Here is a 23616-nt window from a genome sequence, read left to right as displayed (position 1 = left end):
TTGTTTGAACATGAAAAATATATTTTTTATGCTCTAAATCTGCAGCATTGCCAAATCCTTAATTACTCTAATAATCAATATACCCTTAATACTGGGGTAAAATAAAAATAAAAACGCTAGTTCAGATGAAACAATAGGCCTACATATTAAGATTTTCTCACTGGCTCCAGTCACAGTGTTTTGGATGCTGCAGAAGTCTTTTATATAGGAAACGGAGAGATTTCAGACACAGCCTCCATATTCTCATGTCTGTCTGTCCGTCTCTTTACGTTCTGTATGATAAAATTATAAAATCAATGAGAAAAATCTGTGATCGAGATGTATCGTGGAGATAATGATTGTTGATGGACTGGATTTCAGGGTTTGCAGTGGTTGTGTAGGTGGTGTAACCCACACAGAGCTGTGTCAGCTGACACGATGCTGAACTCAGATACGACGGCAGCGGCCTCATGGAGACAGTTGCCATAGAGATCGGCGCACGTCATCCTGTAGCGGTTGCCATGGTCCTCCTGACGTCAAAGCCCCTCGCAAGATGCTCAGGAAACCCCCTGGCGCGGTCACCATGGTTACTGGCGGGGGGAGGGGTGGGGTTTAGAGGAAGCGGAAGTGTCAGAGCAGGCGGAAGTGGTACTGCCCTGAATACCCTGAGCAGCGAGCGGAGGACGGCTTGATAAACTCCCATCGTTCAGAGAATAAAATCGGGATTCCTAGTACGCTCTAAATGTGAGTTCACTTGCATATCACTCGATTATTGTCTTATGCGCAGGATAAGGAGGGTCTTTGAGGGGGGACAGCAGCCCCAGCGGTGGCCCCATTCCCTGCCTCTGCGGCGGAAGGCTGCCTATTGTGGTTAGGGGCTGGGTGTGAGGATTTAGGCCGAGACTTGTGGCCAAATGACGAGAAATAACCCACAAAACACCTGCCATGATGTTGCATGTGCCCTTCGGCTGTCGAATGTGCTATAGATCGGTGATTTCGGAGGCCCAGACGCGGGTCGATGCCATGCGTGCTGCGCGGTCACCGTGTACGGGGGGGAGAAGCAGCACCCGAGTCTGGCCATTTTGACAGCTTAGCAGCCGCGGCCAGGCCGTTGTAGGAGCAGCACAGACATTTTAGCAGCCGGCGCTACGTGCATGCCACAGTGACTGACGAAAGGCTGGTAATGAGCTGCTTCTGTACCCGGTCGACCGATGTGTGTTGCCTCGTTATCCAGAAAACTGACGGAACAGCGCGACTGCCGCTGTCTTTAGCTCAGAGCCGTCATGGCGTAACTAGCGGAGCGACATGGATGCTAACACACCCTCCCTATTCCCCGGGAGTTTCCTCTCAAACGCGACCGCTTACACTAAAAACGATTTATTTCGATATCGTTCAGTGTCCATGTTGCAGTGGTCGAAACGGGGACAGTTGCCGCGTTTAACCCCGCTAGCCGTTTCAGCTCACAGCTCGGTGTCTGCACATATTTGGATCGCCATTCAGATTGAACTGGGTCAGGTCCCGTTAGCGGCTAAGCTAACGGCTGAAGCCAATGTCCGCTCTGTGACGTTCGGTTAGCATGCTAGCTGGCGGTAATCTATCTCTCCATCTTAAAATTCCGCAGGGGAATGCGACAAGGAGGGCGTAGCTGTTCGCAGGCCGACTGAACGCCAAACCCCGAATAACCATGGCATGGAGGCTGCTTTTTTTTTTTTAAGCGCTTGTGTCAAAACGTTTTCTGGGGCGATGTGTTTTTTTTATCTGTTCATTGTATCTCGGCCGGTTTGCCGTGGAAGGTGGTGTGTTCCCCATTTTTCTCCGTGCGCATAAGCCTGTTAACCAGAATAGTTAGCTAGCTGGTTGGATAACAGCATTGCTAATGTTGAGTTTGTTGGTGGCGAGCCAGACGATTGTGGCTGACCGAAGAGGCCAAGTTGGATCAATTTTAACCGACGTGCAGGTCACTGCGGCGGTTTCACGACTGCGCTTGCAAGCCGTTAAGAAGGCGCAGCCACCCCGATGCTAAATGCTAACTCGAGGATGCTAAAAAATGTGCTAAAATGAAACACGGCTGTCGAAATGACAGCATTGCGTGAATGCCACATGTAGCCTGAAGGATCACTTTCCGTTCAAAGCCCTGTAAAGCTTCTCTATTTCCCAGGTATTTACACTGTACATAATTTATATCTGTGCATATTTAATGGACATCAGTTTATTGTTCAAGTGAAACACCTGTGAGGGATGAAATAAAAGAGCAGGTTAGAGGCACTGCAGTGGAAATATTGTTTTATTTAATGGTCACACAACTAGAGATGCAATGGTGTGAGATTTTCATGGTGTGGTAACTGTCTCGGATAATAGCATGATGTCACATTATTACGGTATTACATCATCATTAGCATGATCAGTTACAATAAATCTCAAAGGCGTGAATACAGAAGGGTATTTTTGGTTGAGCGATCATGTTGAAAGTTGATATAAACTAGAAATGTATATATTTTTTTTATATCAGTTAAGTGGTAGAAGTCAGTACATTAGATTAGCAAATGTACACTGATTATAAGTCAATTTTCATACCCTGATATACCTTGAAGCCGGCATATCACTTCAACCCTAGACTATCATAATATGTAATGAGACGAGCTGAGGAAAAATACATGAAGAGGTGCGACAGTGTCCAGTTAAAATTAAATGCTCATCAGCATAGTGACATTTATTTTATTGAAGCAAGTAAAATAAAGTCAAAATAGCTAGTTGACTGGTCTTGATCTACAAAATGAAACTATCTTACCTATGGTTATATTTTTATGTTAAGAGTGCATTATATAGTCACGTTCAAGTACACATCAAGCACCAGTAAACTACCTTGAACCAATACCTTTTTAATTTCCTAAAATGCATACAATCCTTCACCTCAATGCAGTAGGGCGTAGTGACGATCATATATGGTTAAATGGCCTTTTTTTCTGACGATGTGTCAAAAGTAGATGTACTCAAATTCCTTGTTTTCTCCAACCCAGGCCATATATTCAGATATTTGGTACACGATCACGTGGGGGTGGAAAGGCAGGAACTTCTTTGTCGTTTTTTGATTGAAAAGTGACTTAAATGATTAATTGGTGATCAGAAAGTTGCAGAATTTTCTTGCCATCGATTATTTGACTGTTAAAGATCTGCGTTAAAGTAATTTCTAGCTTAATATTCATTAAATGTTTTATTTTAGAGTTGTAAAATTCATAAAGTATACACCGCCTTCACCGTGATCATTATTATAACTGGTTTGGTCTTTCGACATGAAATCAGTTATATATTTGATTATAGAAATGTCTTAATGTGATTAAAATATGTTGCTAAAATACCTCACACTCGGATCTAGAAGTCAGACTGACCATTGTGGGACTCATGTTGGGGAATTGACGATGACAAAACAGTCACGTAATTGTGAGTTTGGTGGGACCTCCGGTTTCTTCCCGATGAGTGTAGGGATAATGGAGGAAATGGGTGTCTGAATTTATAATGATCTCAATCACTAATGGTCTCATTACGTTTTTCAGTAAACGAATGGAACTGCACTCAATATCTGCAATAATTGATTTTACGATTCAGCCTTTGAATCAGCGCTGGAAATGTGCCATTGGTGTGCTCCCAGCTGAGAGGCTAATAATTACTCTGCAGACCATGGGGAGCGCGTAAGAGGATCAAACTTTGTGAACAAAGTTTTTTAATTTGTCGCCTTCAGGTCATGCTTTACGATTAACGTTTGTTTCCCAACAGTCTTATATTAAATGAATATCACTACTGACATGAAGAGAGTTTGGTTACATTCAAACTGCACATTTTTTGATAATCATCTTAAGTCAAAGAGGAATCTTAGGCATATTTCTTTTTCTTTCAGTTTTGTCTCAAAACATTGCATTCTCAGCATACTTGCAGGATGCAGGCACGTCTTTTTTTTCTCTTTTTTAATGTGAATCCCCTTGATAACAAATAGATCTTAGAATAAACACACGGTATCGTTTACGGAAATCCTCTTTACAGAAATCTCTGTTCTTCAATCATGATAACCATTTTAAAAGCTAGAAGTCATATTGATTAATTTATTAGTCTAAGAATAAACATTTCATGACAGTGTACCATTTGGGTACAGTGAGTCTTTGTCAAGAAACACTGCCGATACTGAAGCACACTGGATGTTATTGCTGTTATTTTTGTTCCGACACAATCTGATCATCAAACAGAGCGACCGAAAAATAAACTTTAAAAGTCACAATTGAATGGAAGCAGTGTAGAATCAAAATCAGTCAACAGTATGGAAATAATTCTCTATCATAGCATGATTTAGTACATTTTCTGGAAAATGCAGGATTGACCCTAGTTTCCCCTAATGTCTCAGAGCAGATGAGTGATTTAAAACGGGGATACTGTGATCACCGACTGACCAAACCCCCAGGAAGATCGCCAGGCTTGTCAAAGTGGACAAATTTACAACATTACATGATTTCCAAAATACTTTTTCCATGAGCTTATACCATGAAAGAAATGGCTTAAAAACAGATGATGTGTCAAATATCAAACACATGACAAAAATATATCTGTGACAGGACATTTTAACAAGTCAGTGAACTGAAACAGTGAACTTAACTCAAAATGTTATAATTATAAATCATCTCAAGCATCGTTTTCTGCACTGTGTTCTTTAAAACCATATCAGCCGATATTGAAGACATATATGGTGATAACGATATATCTGTGATAGGCCAGTATCAGCTAACTGATATATCGGTCGGGCTCTACTAATAACATTTGAAAAATCAAGGAGAGCTGCGCAATGAAGTCATTTTATCCCACGTAAAGCTAGCTGTAGGCTAAATTGGAGGTTAGCAGTCTCGGCCGGTGGAAGTATTTAGTGCGCACGCTATGTGGGCCCCACAATCGGACCATCAGGGTAATTTTATACCAAGGAAATGCAGCTTTTTTGGATTCATGCGCCATTGAGCAGCTTTCATAGAAATGATCGGGGCTCTGCCAACTATTGATGGATTTTTTTTTTTTTACCGGTTGCAACTAAACAGCAGAGTGGGCCTAAAGAAGAGAAAGCTGCTGTGGCGTAAAAAATATGGCTCGGTACCTCGTCTAGTGTCTGCAAGAAGATGTCGTAATCTCTGAAACAAACTGGAGGAAGGATCTATGAACTGAAAAAATGAAAAGTGGAGATTTTTTTTGGCTTAAGCCAAGTACTGTAGCACAGCATGAAGCCTGGTGGTGGCATGTGATGCTGTGTAGGTGCTGCTTGTGAAGGTGGAGACGTGACATGAATGCAATAAAAACACAATTCCAAGAGGGAAATTATCTGCTGTGATTTAGGAGATTTGTTTTCCAGCGAGGGAACGTTTCAAACAGAAAGCCACATCCACAAAGGAGCGGCTTAAAAAAACATTTATGTCCTGGAGTCGTTCAATATGCCTCAGTTCAATCAGGAGTTTGTGGCAGGACTTGAAAATGTGCAGTAAAGAGTGATAAGGGGAAAATTAGCTGCTATAGACACTTCCAGATACTGTAAAAGCTGCAGAAGGAGCTTTTACTAAACGTTGACAACCTTATTACATCTGCTGTTTAATGTTTTTTATGATTGGACACCTCCTTTGGAATTGATGATTGAGCAATACTGTTTTTTTTACACTGCTGCATTTGATAAGGCCAGTCCACAGACATTTTTTTTTGTGGACTAACTGGAGTAACTTAAAGTGTCATAGCTCGGATTTATTTTTGATTTTCTGTCAACCACAGTAATTTGGTATCCCTGGCAACATTGAGTTTCTCAGCTCAGACCGGAGACCACGGAAATAATTAACAGTTCAGTCCAAATTCTGCAACTAAAAATCATCAATACTGAAACAACTTGGGCTGATTTTATACAGGAAAAAAACTACACCAAGTCCAAAGAATGATGCTTCAATTTTGTCCTGTTTATCATACCTCTTTTGCCTTCCGTAGGGAAACCCCATCCTCACCCCCCTGCCCCTCAGGGAGGTCAGGTCAGGTAAGCTTCGAGGATACTTGGACACATCAGGGTGGTGTTTGAATGTTCGACTGGTGGAAGGGTGGTCTCTAAACAAAGCATGTAAAACAAGAAGCTCTCACACTTGGTAGTGTGCAGATGTGAGGGTGAAGCTGGAGTCTGGTGTGGGTTTATTAACATTTTTTACTTCTAGTGTGACGGTGTGTTAGTTTATTCGTTAGCAGTGAGTTTAAATGTAGAGATGAGGGATTTACAACTTATTACAATAAATTAGGTATGCAAATGTAGACACTTAAAGCTTGTTAAAGCTCATTGTGAGGAGTCTATAGTGTAATGTGCAGATATAAAGGAGATGGAGGCGAGGCTGTGGCCTACTTAGACCTACAGAATCATCTGGAGACTAGAAAGCCCCTGGGGATGAAGTCACTGGGAGCAGCCACTTTGCAGAAATTGAAAGGGTTTTTGACACTGTGAAGCACTGTTAGGTCTTTCCTGAGGTATTTGTTACTTTTTATGTGATGTTATCCAATCAGTGACAGTTTATTAATTAGCTTGTGCCTTACCAGTGCTACTAGTTTAATGTATTGAACAGTTGAGCAGCTTTTTTGTACGTTACAGCTTTTAAAAAGTGCCACAAGCCCAAAACTGTAGCTCTCCCACTGTAGTAGTGTCTATCGCCGGCCCTCAGATCTTGCACGCCCATACTTCTCACACTTTCTATCGTTCTCTGCTCTTTTCCTCGGTCTTCCTTTTTTTTTGCCTGTTCCAGCTGGTATATGGAGAGCCTCCCTGCTCGAGTCCAAACACCGACTCTTTCTGTCTTTTTCCCTTGTTATTCTCCTCTGCAGCCTAAAAAATGGATAAGAACGACCTGGTGCAGAAAGCCAAGCTGGCAGAGCAGGCTGAGCGCTACGACGACATGGCGGCTGCTATGAAGTCCGTGACGGAGCAGGGCCTGGAGCTGAGCAACGAGGAGCGTAACCTGCTCTCTGTCGCCTACAAGAACGTGGTATGGCATCCATCTAATGGCTTTTGTTTGTTTGTTCCCCCCCAAATCTGTAGATGCTTGGGATTTAACTCTACCGTCGGCGCCTGATTTGGTTAAATTTGCATAAGATTCCTTTTCTTATTTGATTTCACAAAACTAGAAGAATAAAGATGCCTAAATGAGAACCTCCCCCACGTAGAGAGAGAAGAAAGGTACGGACTTGGCTGAGTTAACATTGAACTAACTTTGTTTAATGCAACTGCAAAACAGTATTAAGAAGTGGGATGAGATCCAAAGAGATGGAAACAAAAGAACACAAATTGAGGGGAAGACGGCATCCACACCCGGTTACAGTAGTTAGTGGCATGCACCTTTAATTTGGTTTGTGATCCACCAGTATATGATGAGGGAGAAGTTTGCATAAACTCCAGGTTATTAACTTCTTCCTAAAATACAAAAATGTGAAAGTATCAGTATCGGCCATGAGAAGGAGGTAATTATTGGTTGTTGTTGTTGGACTGAAACATTCAGCACTGCTAATTACCAAACAATGTATAAAAATGCTATAAATTTTAATGTTTTCCAAAGCAATTTATTTGAACTGCCGGTTAAGTAGGCTTCACATAAAAACAGGCGTAGGAGAGCAAATTGCGATGGCCTAACTCCTGTTAATGTTTGTGAAAACCAAATCAAATGCACAGGAATGAGTGCAATGAGAAACTGATGATCGATCAGACTATGGATCCTGGATCTGTGACGTCCTATTGGATTGGATCAAGCCCTACTCTAATATTTTTACACCCACTTTTAAAAGAAACAAACAAAAAAACGCATGCAGTGTATTTCAAGAACATGATTTAACTCCTGTGACAGCTGGGAACATCTCTCTCCGGAGTCAGGGCGTCTGTTCTTTCTCGAATAACTGCCAAATTTTTCTCTGGAAAGATTTCCTGTGGTGGTTTGGGGCAACTGCACATGAGGCGCAGGCTGCAGCGTTCGACTGCACGCTTTAATGCTTTAACTGATCCTGTCTGGGCTCGTCATTTACTAAAATACCACTATTTTTAAAAGACAAAGTTGTACTCTACAGTATGTGTAATACATCTTAGAAAATCAGCCTGCTTTCTGATGTTTATTTATAGCATGTACAGTGACAGTAAAAATCTTTGCATTCAGCGTCTTATCTGTCCCTCTGCTGAGCTGCTTTAATTTCTGTTTTGTTTTTCATGAAGATTTTATAGTCAAACTATAAAAGCTCAAATTATGTAAGAACAGCCTGAGGTTTTTTTTCAGCACTGCTGCTCTATTTATCATTGAGATTTACTTTTTTTTTTTTTTTTTTTTAAAGCTTGCCAACATTGAGTACCACTCAATACTTCTTTTGTTGTATGTTTCTGTGTAATCCAACCAGGAGCAATAGTACAAGTCACTCTGTGGGTATGTTTAGTTAGGGCATGGAACAAGAACAACCACACTTATCTCACATGACAAGGAGGAAGACTGTTATGCACTTTCACATCCTAATGATAGGATGGGAAAGATGAGGCTTTGTATTAAGTTGAATATCATCTTTGAAATTTAGCTGCAAACAGCGATTCAAACCTTTCACGGTCGACCGAAGCAATTAGTTATAATGACCCCACATTAAAGCCACAGGCAGCAATGAGCAGGTGTCAGCCGTCACAAGGTCAATTCAGCTAGCTCAATTTTAAAGGAGTGAGGGCAATCGCATTACGTTCATCTCTTTGAACGTACAATATGCGGAAAAAATACATCTTTTCATGTCTACCATACAGTAAATTAATCGAGGAGCTCATTGGTGAAAAATCTGCTTCAGTTCTATTTTTTATCAGTTTATTTTATACTCAAAATATACATCACAAATGTTGTCACTGAGCAGTTCAGAACTGAAGAAGCCTCTTGGCTTCTAACTCGTGACAAATTGAGCCGAGTTAAAAAATAACTAGACTAGTACTCGGTAGAGGGCATACCTCCACCAAGGCCCCAAAGTCCTCAGATGAGAGGTGAAACGTCTATAGGAAACTGAAGTCCAGCTGCCTACGATAAAGCACGTAGAATAACCATGACCTAGATGACTGAGAGCGTTCATCAGCATTTGTGTCATGAACCACTCAGAATGTATAGATGTAATGAACAGCTGGGAATAAAAGCTTTCGTTCACAACACAGATCGCCAAATAGTGAAGAGAAGATTTTCACTTTGTAGCTTTCTTGAATCATCAAGCGCCTTGTTTGCTAGATTTAACACCGGAGTCTGTCTGAATATATTTCATATTTGTACCAACATATGATTGACCACGCCCACATGTACTATTTGCCCAATGTTTAACCGATCAGATAGCAGTGTGAGTGGGACATTAACAGAGACTACAGAGTTGTGAATACATAAAGAATGAGAAGGAGCCAAAGGGATTTTTTAAATTCATTTAACCTTAACCCTGAGGAGTCTGAGGATGAGGTTTATGTTGACTAAATTAATAAAGCATCCAAACACTTCAAATTTATGTTTATATTTGTACCTTCTGTACATTTAATTGCAAATAAATACTATTTTTTACATACATTGAGACTTCTGGAGTGTTATGTAGGCTTTAAATGATTAACCACTGATCAATTTATTCAGATAATTTTGCATCAGATTTTGCTCTGGCCTCTTTTTATACTTATATATTTATCATTATTATCTCATGAAATGTATCGGAATAAACGTATACGTGACACAAAAAAAGCAATTTAATATTTTGGCCAGCAACAAATATGCTTGGGCGCTGGATTTTTAGCACCAGTCAACATGGCCGGTGAATCAAGAAGTTAAATCCGTACAGTGCTTCAGGACATAGGCGGGATGACTCCACTGAGTTAAATCCCAAAATGCTCAAAGACAATATGAGTCATGATCCAGTGTGATAAATTGGAGGAATTCTGTCGGTGGGGGTTTAAAGGTACAAGTTCTTGGCATGAGTGGTGCCCACTGTGGGTCAGGGTGGAAACGCAACTATTTCCAAACAAAAAGGCAAAAGTTAATGTGCATTATGACCCATTTCCTGCTAAGCCCTACCAATGATGAATTTTTTTGATTGATGGGAAGTGTTTTTGAGCGATCTTACCCTTTTTATAACTGAATTGTGTTTTTCAGAATATGAAAATTAGCAAAATCCATTATTTTGGACTTCAAATCAACAAGAGGCTTCTTTGTGGGATAAATTGAGCTGAATATGTGTCACATTTCAAAATGTATCAGACTCGCAGTGTTTGTGTGCCTGCTTGTTTGTTTTTGGCCCTGAATTATAGCTGCGCCATCAAACCGATTGGAGTCATATTTCTTTCAAAGCATTTGCATATAATTTTCAGTTGTAGGTCAAAGTTTCATGTCTCTAGCTCGGTCTTACTCGTGACAAATTGAGCTGAGTTAAAAAATAACTAGACTAGTACTCAGTAGAGGGCATACCTCCACCAAGGCCCCAAAGTCCCCTTTTGTACTCACTCATAGATACCAGCCACCGAAATATGCCAGATTTTTTTTTTTTTTAATCAAGATCCATGGATGCAATGTCAGAGAGAGTGAGAAAAAATCCTGGACCGTCTCTTTTTATCCAGTTCTGAACCAAAAATGTATTGGGTCTATTCTTGGCTGAGACCCATCCTCCATCCAACATTCGTGGAAATCTGTTCAGGAGTTTTTGTGAAGTCCTGCTGACAAACGAACTAACCACCAACTAAGAAACAAACGGACAAGGGTTCAAAACATAATCTCCTTGGCGGAGGTAAAAAAAATAACGTTAGGGTTAATATAACTTCAAGTACACCAAAAATTGTGGTTTTAATCTCGGTTACTCCATCGTGCTAAATATGTATCATTGTGTGTGTTATGTAAGCTGTGTTTATGCAGTCATGTGTATAAGATGTCGCTTTTTAACGTCAGTTTTTCTGTTGTTCTTTTGCCGTTAGGTTGGGGCCCGTCGTTCATCCTGGCGCGTCATCTCCAGCATCGAGCAGAAGACGGAGGGGAACGAGAAGAAACAGCAGATGGCACGCGAATACCGTGTGAAGATCGAGGCTGAACTCCAAGAAATCTGCCAGGACGTGCTGGTACGGAGACGGATGGGAAAGGGCAGGCAGGGAGTGAGGGGGTGTGAGGATGGGGAGAGAGAGAAAGGGACAAGACGGGTGGTGGTGATGATGGGCGGGCGGTACTGGGAAGAGTGGGACAGAAGGTATTAAAAAGGGAGAGCAGAGGAGGAAGAGGGGAAAGATGGTGGATGAAAGTACACTGGATATGATCCCTCTTGGCTGCTGGGAGAGTCACATGGTGTTTCTCGTGGAGGCTCTAATAATGTTGCTAGCAGCGGCACTGGCAGCTGTTTAGAGTTGTCAAACAAAGCTTTAATTTTCTTCTGTTTGTGCACTCGGGTGCTTTCGCTTCATTTTTCTGTGTGTGCCTGATGCAGAGGCAAAAGAGCGCTTCACTTGAAAGGCAACCCGGTGCCGCAGGTCACGTGACGTCTCCTATAGTTTGCCTGTGTGTTCGCAGAGGGTGGAGGGGGACTTCCTGCATTAGATTAAAAAAAGACACGGGTTGTTTTTAGATGATTACTTTTTACTAACCGGTTTTTATTACCTCGTATTTTTAAAGTGGACTCTGTCCGCTGAGGCCTGAGCGTAAATAGCGCTGTTGTATAGTGAAAATGCAGTTGATGTGGGCAATATATGCATATTATTTCTATTGTGATCTCATTGTGTTAATTTTTGTGAAAGCACCAATAGTCATCCCAGCAGTATTGTGCAAAAGACTTCTGTTCTGTTTTAGGAACCCAAAGTGTGGTTTGTTCAATTATCTCTAAACTGTTCATGGTTAGTTGCTCTAAACGGCGATGAAGTAAAACTTGTGCCTGACTTTAATATAATCTGTAAGAGGTTAAGTAGACTTGGAGTTAAACGTTTCATTCAGCAGCTCAAGTTTAGCGTTCAAAGATTCTGCTTTCAAAAAGTCTTGTGGAAAATAAATCTTGTGTAGTTTTTCAACAGTTAAGGCGTTGAGATGACTGAGGCCTCATGAAAAACCCTCACAATGCCAGGTCCTGACCAGGTTAGAACAGAAATCGCTCAAGGTCAATCCAGACACAGATTTTTGGTGCCTGAGCAGACTTCTAATAATATCTTCAAGGTCAAACTGGAAGCCTCTGCGGTGATGTGGTGCTGTAGGAATGGAGGGAGGGAAGGACGGGTGGAGGCATGCTGTCCTTAAAGCAGCAGGAGGCCTGGAGAGGGAGCGACGCTTTGATGCATCTGCAGCACAAAAATATGTCAATTACTTTGACCTAAATGTACTTTGTTTTAACCAGTATATGTTAATCTAAAAACTGTGGCTGTGTCCTTTTTTGTTAGGAGCACATTGTTGAGAATAACAGTCGTGTATTCATTCCTGACAGTCCTGTAAGCAGAAAATTTTTAGATTTGCAGTCAAAATTAGAGCCGCAATTATTAAATGAGTTAGTTAGTTTTCAACTATATTGATAATCGGTTGATTTTAAGCAGTTTTTCAAGAGAGAAAAAGTGAAAATTCCTCCATTCCAGCTTCTTAAAAGTGATTATTTTCTAGTTTCTTTATTACTCTACGACAGTAAACTGGATATATTTGTAATGTGGACAAAACAAGACATTTAGGAGAAACAGATCAACATATATCACTATTTTCTGACATTTTTATAAACCATACAACTCATCGATTAATCAAGAAAATAATCCACAGATTAATTGACGATGAAAGTTGCAGCCATAGTCAGAATAATAACTCTTATTTCTTAATGGTTGTCATAGTCAACAGCCGACAGCCCTTTATGGTGGCTGGATATGTTGATGTTGTATTCAACCACAATGGGTGCAGCGCTGCGAGAACGCCCCCACAATCGAGTGCCGACTGCCGGATGGCAACGAGAAATAAGAGTGATGCTGCTGCTTGTCATGTTGTGGTTGAGCACACTGCAGTCTGTAACACGCCCACCAACAGAGCAAACCTCTGAGTGCCTACTGTCAAGCTGAGTGGGCACTGTAACAGTAGAGTAGAGTAGAGATGGGCAGAAGTGTCGAAAAAAATATTACTATTGAAAACTATTCAACCGTCTAACAAGCACTTCTGAAGACGCATACCGGCAGCCAAAATGTGCTTTTAGGTGACAGCCAGAAGATCGCTTTCCCTCCTGAGATGCGGGAGCCTGCCAGTAGCTGCTCATGACTGGTTAACTACCAGCAGCACAGGGACACATGCAGCTAACCATGCTAGTTGTACCGAGTGGTCGTGGTCAGTGTCCACACAGGAATAATTGAGGTTTTGGGTGGCTCCTCTGTCGCTGTTGTTGGTGGCAGTGTTTGTTTTTGTCACAGGTTTGGTTTCAGCAGAGGCTGCGGCGCAAACACACGTTAAGTAAAACCATCTGTAATCAAGCTGTCAGCGTGCTCGTGCCCCTTTTTCTTTGTTCGTCACTCTTCCATTGCTGTTTAAACACAGAATATTCTGGCCTGGTTTTATCTTTTGTTTATAAACCCTTCTGGTCGTCTGTCTGTTTCAGAACCTGCTCAGCGAATTCCTCATTCCCAAAGCAACTCAGGCGGAGAGCAAGGTGTTCTACCTCAAAATGAAAGGAGACTACTTCAGATACCTGTCAGAGGTGGCCTCTGGGGACTCAAAGAAGGGTGAGTATCTGGGTCTCAAGCCACCGAAAACCATTTTTCTTTGACTCGGTAGAGAAGCAAGCTGTTATTCTAGGTGGAGAAAGTAGTTAAATAACAGTACTCGTCATCATTTTGTACACTCAGTTGAACTGAAGTTGTGCAGCAGCCCTGGAGCTCAGTGGGATTCTTACTAATGTTGAGCAGAGTGACGTTTGTTGAGGCTTCAACCCAGTTAAAGGAAGGACTCCTCTCTCAGTGTGGCGCTGAGCTAATCAATCACCAGAGTGACTTTTTATTGCTCAAACAAAAGTCAGTTGCTGTTTGCTGTGCTCGCTCAGTGTAAATATTCCTTTTTAATAAACAGGACTCTGTAAACCTTTTTATCAGTTGGAGGACAGGGACCCCTTTATTGCTAAGAGCGAGAAGTTCTGTTTTAATTGGTGATCCGCTGATACTACTTTATCTCTCTCTCGAGTCCTGACCAACTGTTATCAGCGATAGATGCTTAAATTCTCCAGAAATACCATGGAAATCACATTTAGACAACTGCTGAGAAGATGGTCCGTCTCTAGCAGCCTCAGTGTTGCATTTACTGCCAGATTGCTTTAAGGCACAGACTGAGAGAACTGGCTGAGACAAAAAAAGCAGCTTTTAATCATAATTGCAGATGGTATAGGACATTAACAAACTGATTTTAAAAATATTTCCCTTGTGCGTCCTCCTTCAGTAAAGAGACTGATGGCAGGAAGGGGTTAAAAGACGCAAGAAGCATCAGCGTTTATGGGAACATTCTGGGCTGTGAGGTCATCGGCTCACATTAGTCATAACAAGGTTTTACAAGTCACTGACTGTGAGACCGGGATTAAGAATTACAGTCGTCACGCCTTCAAAAAGGTCAAATCCATCATTAAGATTGCAGATAAATTTCCCAATTCTTTTGTGGTCTATTTATATCGTTCTGCTCCTGTTATCAGTGGTGAGACAGATTCATTCTGACTGTTGCCGAGAGACAGTTACCCTCAATGCGTCGCTGCTGCTGCTGCTGCTGCTGCTGCTGCTGTTGTTGCTGTTGCTGTTGTTGCCAGGGTTATCAATCAGCTGACTCTGATTGTCATGGCAATAAGCCAAAGCACCAACAATCACTTTCTGGTAGACTACAGGTGTTCGATATGCATTGATCAGATATCTGAAATCGGCAAAGTTGTTTTTATTACTGAGGTCATTTTTGGCCGTAACTGTAACATTTGAAGATGTTTAGTTAAACACGGTGGTCTGACCTTTCTGAGGCATATTTTTATGTAACTTGTTACAACGTTAGCGTCTTGGATATCTTCCCAACAGCGACATCTTGAACTGACTGCTAGTTTTGTGTAAACTAGCAGTCATCTGGGTCTTGGTTTCAAAGGTTTCATGCAGTAAATGAAGTCTAACATGGAAGTAACACGACGTCCCTTATTGAACAGGAGTCCTTTCTAGCCAGGCTAGCAGCAGGCCTCCGTTCTCAGTTGGTCAGTCCATCACTTTTTGTCCAGATTGAAATATCTCAACAAATAATGAGACAGATGGCCATGAAATTCTGCACAGACTTTCATTTTCTCCAGAGGACAAAATACTTTCGAGCTTTGTTGATCCCCCGTCTTTTAAAAGGCGCCACCAGCAGGTCAAAGTTCTTAATTAACCAGTGAAATGTTTCTGCATAAACGAGATGGATTGGCACAACATGTGGTGCAGACATCTGTGTTCCCCACAGGGTGAATTATAACAACCCTGGTGATCCTCTCACTTTTTTATCTCACACCATCATCAGGTCAAAATTTGGATTTGTCCAATTCTTTGGTTTGGGAACAAATGCCTGCACGAATGACGACATTCCCATGAGCCTCAGCTGCACATTGTGTTTAGTGCTAATGACTGAGATGGTGAATGTGGGAAGCATACAGCGTAAAAACATCAGCTTGTTACAGTTACCATTGGAAACATGTTAGCATGCTAATGTTAACATTTAGCTCAAAGCTGCTACTGTAGCTGAAGACTCCTGGTCTTGTTTGTTCCCATATATCAAAGAGTTGTGGGTGCTGCTTTCAGAACATTTACTGGAGCTGCAACGATACCTTGTTTAGTTGTTTAGTGAGTCTTAAATGTGAATATTTTCTGGTTTCTTTACTCCTCTATGACACTTACCAGAATATCTTTGGGTACTGGACGATAGAAGACATTTGAGGACGTCATCTTGGGATTTAGGAAACGCTAATTGACATTTTTCACCATTTTCTGACATTTCATAGACTAAACAACTAATTGAGAAATCAATGAAATAACTGACAGATTAATTGATGTATGAAAAATATAATTTGTTGCAGCTCTAGCATTCACTGCAGGACACAGTGAACCAGTTACTCTTATGAAGACAGTCTTTGTATAAAGTTACGTTGACGTAAGATGTGTCTCATGTGGCAAAAAAGTGACAGTTGTTTCTTTTGTGTTGTAAAGACACGGTGGAGAACTCTCAGCAGGCTTACCAGGACGCCTTCAACATCAGCAAGAAGGACATGCAGCCAACACACCCCATCCGGCTGGGCCTGGCCCTCAACTTCTCCGTCTTCTACTACGAAATCCTCAACTCGCCCGAGCAGGCCTGCTCTCTGGCCAAGCAGGTGGGTGCATTTGAATGTTTTATGGTAATACGGGTTACGGACAGGTGGCTCCTCCTCCTCCACAGTCAACATGGAGCACTGGCCCTGCCAGCTGCTGAGCTGCTGAGCTCCTGCTCGTGACAGACCTGTGGTCCTTGGACTTCTGACAGCCATTTTCTGGACACGATTGTCAAACATCAAAGCTTTCAGACTCCCCAGTAACTTGTGGTTTGGTCTAAAAAGATGTTCAAATGAGCAGGCTGTGGCGAAAGTCAGTCAAAGTCACCTTTACTTTACTTACTCATTCATGTTTAGGGGAAAAAAGTCAATCCGACATAAAAGCTTAACCAGAAATCCAACTTTACTGACAGTCATTTTGAAAAAGCCAAATACGTGTTATGTTTTGACAAACTCTTTCTGTTCCTCCCTGCAGGCTTTCGACGAGGCGATCGCCGAGCTCGACACCTTGAACGAGGACTCGTACAAAGACAGCACGCTGATCATGCAGCTACTAAGGGACAACCTGACTGTGAGTACACACACAGACACACAGTTATCTGCGAATATCTTTATCTGCTGTGTTGTTTCCTAACGTTAGTAAGATATGTTAAATATTGATGTGAAGTGATTCATTCGACTGCGTACACATGATACAAAGTTGTACATGTATCCTTGGGTAGGCAGCATGTTTAAGGGTGAGACATAAGCGCATACATGCTTTCTCTGTCAAACCTTTAAAACGTCACATGCTGCAGTAACTCTGCAACACGTGGGTTAGGCTGTGGTTACATTAGGCTTAAAAAAAAACACACTCACAGTGTCTTATAGCAGACAAACCATGTGTAAATATTAAACAATGTCCACATTTACATGAGACATCTTCTTAAGCTGATCATTTCTGCAGTCTTTGTTTTGTAGTTTTAGCTGAATTAAGTGTAATGATAGAAAAAATGTGCAGCGATCCAAAACAGTTGGCGGTACATGTTGAGCTCTGGCATCAGCCAAGAGTAAAAGGCGTCTTTCTGTGATTTTATTTTTTGCACTGCCCCAGAAAAAAGAGGCTGACAGACAAATTTGTACGACCATATCAGCAGAAAATTGTAAAACTGGAGTGAGACTGAAGATGAGGGCAGATTAAGATAAAGTGGCTGCTCCAGTAATATCACAGCAGAGCACCTGTTAGAGAGCAGTGTGTGAGGACGGGGGTGGATTTTAACCTGTAGGCCTTAAAGATGCTTTACATTGAGTCATTAAATACAATAAGCTTCATTTAATAGACGAGAAATTGGATCAATTCGTAACATATTGTATCAGAGAATCAGTGCTGTGGCTTTCATGTGTTTCATGTAATGCATGTGAGACTTGTTTCATTTCATTGTGTAGATTTAAGTTAAATTATATAAAATCTAATGTTATTTAAATCATAGGATAAGGCAGGTGATATTCAATGTAACCCTAACCCTTGAAAAGACCAAAAACCAACAACAAACCAACCAACCAACATGTTGCTCTCTCTCTAAATACTTCCTCATCCTCTATATAACTTCCTGTCTGTGGCTCACTTGGTACAAACTGAAGATGTCAATATGAAAAAATAAAAAGCTCTACATCTTCAGCAGGAACCAATGGGCTTGGTGCTGAGAGGCACCGACAGGAAGTTGGGTAGGAAATTAGGAAGTATTGAGAGATGCAGTCATTTCCTTTAACAGTTGGCCTTTGTTGTCTGTCAAGTGAATATTTCCAGCAGCATGGTGGTGTTTGTGGGGTCGAACCACAATAAACTACAGTGTTATAAGTGACAAACACTTGATCTGTTCTTCGGACAACAGAGGAGGTTTATGATGCAGAATGAGAGATATCAGGCTGCGGATACACAGACGTGTGTTTGTTGAATCAGTTCCAGGACTCGAGACTCATTTCTTCACTATCAGGCTGAAAATAACCATCAAAGTGTTATTTCTTCACTTTATCTGCCGTTTTATGTTAATAAGATTAGCATTCAAAGTACTTTTACATCCGAAATGTACTCAGCTGAAGTACTTGAGCACATTTATTAACTGTAAACTTGTGCTGTCAGATTAAACTGCAGTTCACTGTTTCATGTACATGTTCCTCTGAACAGAAACTCTAAATCCTGCTGTGTGTTCAGCTGTTGGCTGCATTAGCCCAACTAGCTCTGTTAGCTTTTAGCTCTCTCTCCAGACTAATTGTTGTCACAGCTGTCCCAAAAACCTGAAGTGAATGTAAACGGTCCCAAAATCAAAATGTCATTTCTTTAATGCATCATCTGCAGTTTTAAGTTAAAAATATTAGCATTCAAAGTATTTTTACGAAGTTCAGTACATTTATTTACTGTAATCTTGTTGTGTTGTCACATTAAACTGCAGTTCACCGTTTCGTGTTCACGTTTCTATGAACAGAAACTCTCAGACCTGCTGTTGGCCTCATTAGCTCTGTTAGCTTCGTTAGCCAAACACAATGCAGGACAGCTAACCAGCCAGCTAAATGCAGTTTTCAAACACATTTATCTGCATTACCAGGGAAGAAGAGGCCGTGTCCCCCGTCTGTAGTGAGTTTACTGCGTCCTTTTGTAGGTTTCACGTTGAGTAGCCAGCTAGTGATGGTGACATAATAACAGCACGAGAAAACGCTTTCTGTTGTCGTTCAGTTCAGTTCTGTGCTCGTCATCACGCCTCATAAATTCATTGTTGGTTTTGGTCTTTTCAGGGAACGTCCTAATATTACAGATTATAATATTTAATACTACCTGAATGAAAATGTCAAGCAACTTTTTCTCTGGAGCTCGTTATTAAAAAACAACGTGAATCATAACAAATCTAATGAGTCACATCCTTTTCTACAGCAACAGGATGACTGAAAGATATTTTCTCTCTCTCTCTCTCTCTCTGCAGCTGTGGACATCAGAAAACCAGGGCGACGAGGGTGAAACCGGCGACGGAGATAACTAGAGCGCACTTCACTGTTAACCCATCCCCACTCTCTTCCTCCTCCTTTTATCTCTCTTCCTCTTTCTTCTCTTCTTCCTCTCTTCGTACACATAAACAGCCCGTTCATTCCCTCGTCCCACTTTTTCAAGCCCAGCCTCCCGACTTCCCTTCTGTATAACCAACAGCATGAATAGTACCTGACCTTCACAGATTTAAAAAAAAAAAAAAATCAAATTAAAGGAGGGGGAAAAAGAGAAACTACTCCATCAGCCCACGATCCCTCCATCCCTCCTCCCACCCTCCCTTTTTATCATGGCACTCCAAGGCAGGCCAGCAGACTCAAACCACTGGCCGGTCTAGTCTTATAGCACGCAGGGAGGGTTTTTTATCCAAAAACCACAAATGAATTTAAAAGTCTTTTAGAGACCACAGTCCCCTGTTTTTACCCTCCTCATTTAACCCTCCTCCTCGATTCCTTCCGTTCTTCCCTCGCTCCTCTTCCCTCCTTCCTAACATCTCAGTACGTTCTCTCACCCTCCTCCCCTCCCCCTCCCTCCCTCCCCGCCCTCGTCCTCTCTTTAGCGATTTTAATGCATTTATATAGTTGTCCATCCCTTCTCTTTTGGCTTTTCTTAGTGTACTGGCGAATGGCTGGTTTTATTCCACTTTAAACAAAACGAAAAAAGGTTATTAAACTGTCCGTTTATTTTCAACAAACACTGTGATGCTTAGTTTTTCCTCCACCTTGCCACCAGAGCCTCGTTTTGAGGTCAAAAATGATATTCAGCTGGGAAGAAGGGTGTGTTTTTTGAAGCAGCAGTGCGATTTCTGCTGAGGTTTATACAGAAGGGCCCTCCTACAAGGCTGTATTGTGACACTGACGAATCTAAAAACAAAAGCGTTTTACCTGCTGTGTAATCAAACACTCACCGTTTTTTATTTTTACTCTCTAACCGGGACACCCCTCCCCCTCCCCTGAGTTTTATTTGACGCCATTCTGCATATTTTCCACTTCGGAGCTAAAACTGATCTGATAAATTTACTAAAAACAAAAAAAAACATACATTCCATCTTGAAAAGTTGGGCCCGCTCCCTGCGGGTCCACCTCCTCGTGTCCAAGGTGCTGTTAACATCAGTACAGCTGTCCCTAAACTCAATTCCTTAACATGTTCATTCCCCCTTTTGCGGTTGCTTTTTCTCTTTTTCTCTGTGTGGTTAACAAATCAAACTCTTCTTTCCGGTTTTTTGAAAACTGTAAAATTGTAAAACATTTTTAGAGCTTAACTGTAAATCTGTCTTTTGGAAAAACAAAAAAACGGTTTGTCGATGTTGTTCGTTAACACCTGCTTGCAATGAAAACCCTTGAAGCCGTTACAGTCAGCTGCTGTTTTTTTGCTTTTAGCTTTTTTGGACCAGATCATGTTTTTCTTTTTTTTGGTACTCATTTTTGCCCCATTTTAAAAACTGCTTGTTCTGACAAGCATGGAAACGTTTTCCACTCGCTGCTGAATGGTGTGATCGAGAATGCATGCCGTCATTTATCACCGTGTAAATCTACTGCGAAGCGTCGAGTGAGGGATCGCGCACTTAAACTTCCTGCTTCCTTATTTACCAAAATGATGAACGGCAGTTGTGGTCCTGTTCCTCAACAACAGAGTATCAGCCTTAAAATCAAACGTCAAGTGTCAGATTTCATTCTTGACATTGGAAACAGGCAAAAACTAGAATGGTTGCATACCTCCGCCAAGACCCAGCGGTGGTACCTTTCTGAATCCCCATGATTCAGTTACAGTTCAGTTTGTTACCGTACAGCGGTGGGGGAAAAAGGCTGCCCTCCATGAAAACATATTTAAATCTGCTAGATGTAGATTTTTCATTGTACTCGCAGCCTCCTAAATAAATCTGGATCTGGACCAGAAGTTAATGTGGTCTGTTCTGGACCGAGACCCGTCCTCCATCCAAGTTTCATGGAGATTTGTTCAGTAGTTTTTGTGTAATCCTGCTGACAAACCAACCAGCCGATGGACGGACACCAGCAATCCAGATCACCTCCGCGGTGGAGGTAAAGATCTGAAATCGAGATTTACTTTTTAGAGCTTTTAACTGCGAGGTCAAACATTTTCAAGAAGTTGCGTCTTTGAGTAATAACAGCAAGAAAGGTGCAACTAAATCCAGCATTTCAATTCAGTACTTCATGTGAGACGGGTCACACCAAGCTGACTTATTACATGTTAAACATTCATTTGGAAAAAAACAAGGAAGTGGTTATTTTAAGTGCGTCTGTTGGTGCAGTTTTGAGTCCACGACAGCTAAATCTCCCTGCAGCCGCTCAGCCAATCATCTGTTTGTGGACGGGAGAGAACCTGTAGTTTGGATCACGGTTAATATTTTCAGGCTCTTGTGTCAAATCGATCTTTTTCGACTGCATTTATAAAAAGAGAAAACAGTCGGCGGTTAACTGCAACTTTCCCAGCTCATTTTTCAGATCTGATCTTTACCAGTATGTATATTTGAACTGCGGTTTCTCTTGTTTAAACGATTATACGATGGCTGCTGCACAAAAAGCAGTTTAAACCCCAAACTAAACTAACTAAACGACAGACCAGAAAAACGGACATCGCGAGTCTGTCGGAAGAAATACTCGAGTATTTTATTTTTCTTCCACTCAGTGTCACAATAACCTTGTCATTAACCATCTCGACATTCCACTCTGTAGGTGTAGAAAAGTCATGTGTCTCAATGTTTTTTGTTTTTTTTTCTTTTGCTGGGGACAAATGTTTTCATGCACTGAAGTGTAAAAGGTTGAAAAAAAATAATAATTCCTCCCTGCCGCTCTTTTTCTCGTTAGCTGAACAAAAAAAAACAAAACAAAGGCAGTTCTTCTTCGCTTTTTAAGGAAAAAAATGATCCCATGCAGTAGTGAATGTGGCACCGAGCCTGTCTGTATATCTGGTATCTCAAATCATTTTGTTTTTACTGACCAGTATTCTGCTTAAAAATAAAAAGGAATAAAAAAAAATAACCCAAAAAAAAACAACGAAAAAAAAAAAGTTTGCTTCTGTGACGGTTTTATTGCTTAGCGCGCACGTGGTTGTGAAAATTTAGAAGTTAGCTTAAAGGACACCAGTAAAAAGAAAAAGACAAAATGACAAAAAAAAAATGACCCTTCAACACCTTTTCCCCCCGCACCCTGGTTATTGACGTAATACTAGATTTGTGTATGTCTTTTAAAAAAAAAAAAATCCAACTCTAGTTTCACCTTACATGTTATAAACAGGACAAAATGTAAAAGACAATTTAAAGTGAAATAAAGGTTTTATCAGTTCCGAATCAGCCCTGTTCTGTTTATTACCACCTGTAGCCTGTTAATGCCGCATGTTTGTATTTTATTTCTTCTTTTTTTAACTTTATTAAGAGTTTCCTGATTGATGATGCATGGCAGGAAGTTTGTCTGGAAAGAAACGAGAGAACGATTGCAAGAAATTTCAAAAAAGTTAAATAAGGCTCCACACACACGTCTCGACACCGCCGAAGGTCTGGGGTTTGTTAGTTTTTTTTAACGAGTCGTGACGTTTGGGGACAGAAATGCAAATGTCGAGCGGGATAACAGAAGGCTGCTGTGTTCGCCGGGATAATGTCTGGTTTCCCAACTGTTTTATGCAAATATGGGCGAGATGCAAATTTTTTTTATTCTCGTTTGGTTTTCACAGAAGACAAAACGGCAGAATAAAAAATAAAAGCTACCTGAGGTCAAAATGGGTCGACGCCCGTCAGTCTAGCCTTTTTATTCTCCCCCACAGGAAGGAAAATTAATAATACAGGCACTTAAATTCTACTTAACCCGTTCCCCGAGTAGAAATCATGAGCAGGACGGTGTACAGATTGAAAATTGGTAAAGATTTAATTTAGTTTCAACTAGTTTATCAGTGAAGTGGTTTAAAAAAAGAGGGTTTTACAGGTGAGGTCCTGATCCGGTTTCATTTTTGACTGAACCTTTTGTTCTCCGAGCGCTGACGGTGAAGCCATTGTTGCACCATCCAGTGTCCTGTGCTTCTCTGTGTGTGCTTCCCCTCCTTTGTTTGAATTGGACCGGATGTGGGAAGAGAGTCATGTCTCGGTGCGCTGCCAACACAAACACGACTTATCTTTATTTCCTAGTTGCACTTTCGACTCCAGTTTTTTTGTCTGCATGTGCAGCTGAGTTCAGATCTAATAATTCAACAAAATAGCTGGAGATTCTTAAATTCGACATCCTGAAGGACAGAGGGAGGGTTCAGGCCTGTAAGTGCAGAAATGTCCTGGAACAAGATGCTGTTAAAGTTGCTTTTGTGCTTATATTTTACATTTTTTAATATAAAACTGA

At 41.2% G+C, this 23616-nt stretch overlaps 1 protein-coding gene across 2 annotated transcripts; it reads left to right on the top strand.

Annotated features, from left to right (window-relative positions):
- Positions 1-584: 584 nt before the first annotated feature.
- ywhaba (tyrosine 3-monooxygenase/tryptophan 5-monooxygenase activation protein, beta polypeptide a) lies at positions 585-22583 on the top strand. Of its 2 annotated transcripts, XM_084348380.1 has the most exons (8): positions 606-723; positions 5971-6016; positions 6844-7004; positions 10952-11092; positions 13570-13693; positions 16163-16326; positions 16739-16834; positions 19218-22583. In XM_084348380.1, exons 3-8 carry the CDS (start codon positions 6852-6854, stop codon positions 19272-19274), a joined length of 735 nt encoding a protein of 244 aa, XP_084204506.1. In that variant the 5' UTR covers positions 606-723; positions 5971-6016; positions 6844-6851; the 3' UTR covers positions 19275-22583. The 2 variants fall into 2 exon arrangements, with proteins under 2 accessions (XP_084204505.1, XP_084204506.1); XM_084348379.1 differs by lacking the exon at positions 5971-6016 and having other exon boundaries at positions 585-723.
- Positions 22584-23616: the final 1033 nt, after the last annotated feature.

Source organism: Pagrus pagrus (genome assembly GCF_965226575.1).
Source record: "Pagrus pagrus genome assembly, chromosome: 3".
NCBI lineage: Eukaryota > Metazoa > Chordata > Actinopteri > Spariformes > Sparidae > Pagrus > Pagrus pagrus.
This window is presented reverse-complemented; position numbering and strand designations above follow the sequence as displayed.

Coding starts and splice junctions, on each gene's coding strand:
- ywhaba (XM_084348379.1), top strand. CDS start 6,852: ATGGATAAGAACGACCTGGTGCAGAAAGCCAAGCTGGCAGAGCAGGCT. Junction 16,327..16,738: donor CCTGCTCTCTGGCCAAGCAG/GTGGGTGCATTT, acceptor TCCTCCCTGCAG/GCTTTCGACGAGGCGATCGC. Junction 16,835..19,217: donor TACTAAGGGACAACCTGACT/GTGAGTACACAC, acceptor CTCTCTCTGCAG/CTGTGGACATCAGAAAACCA.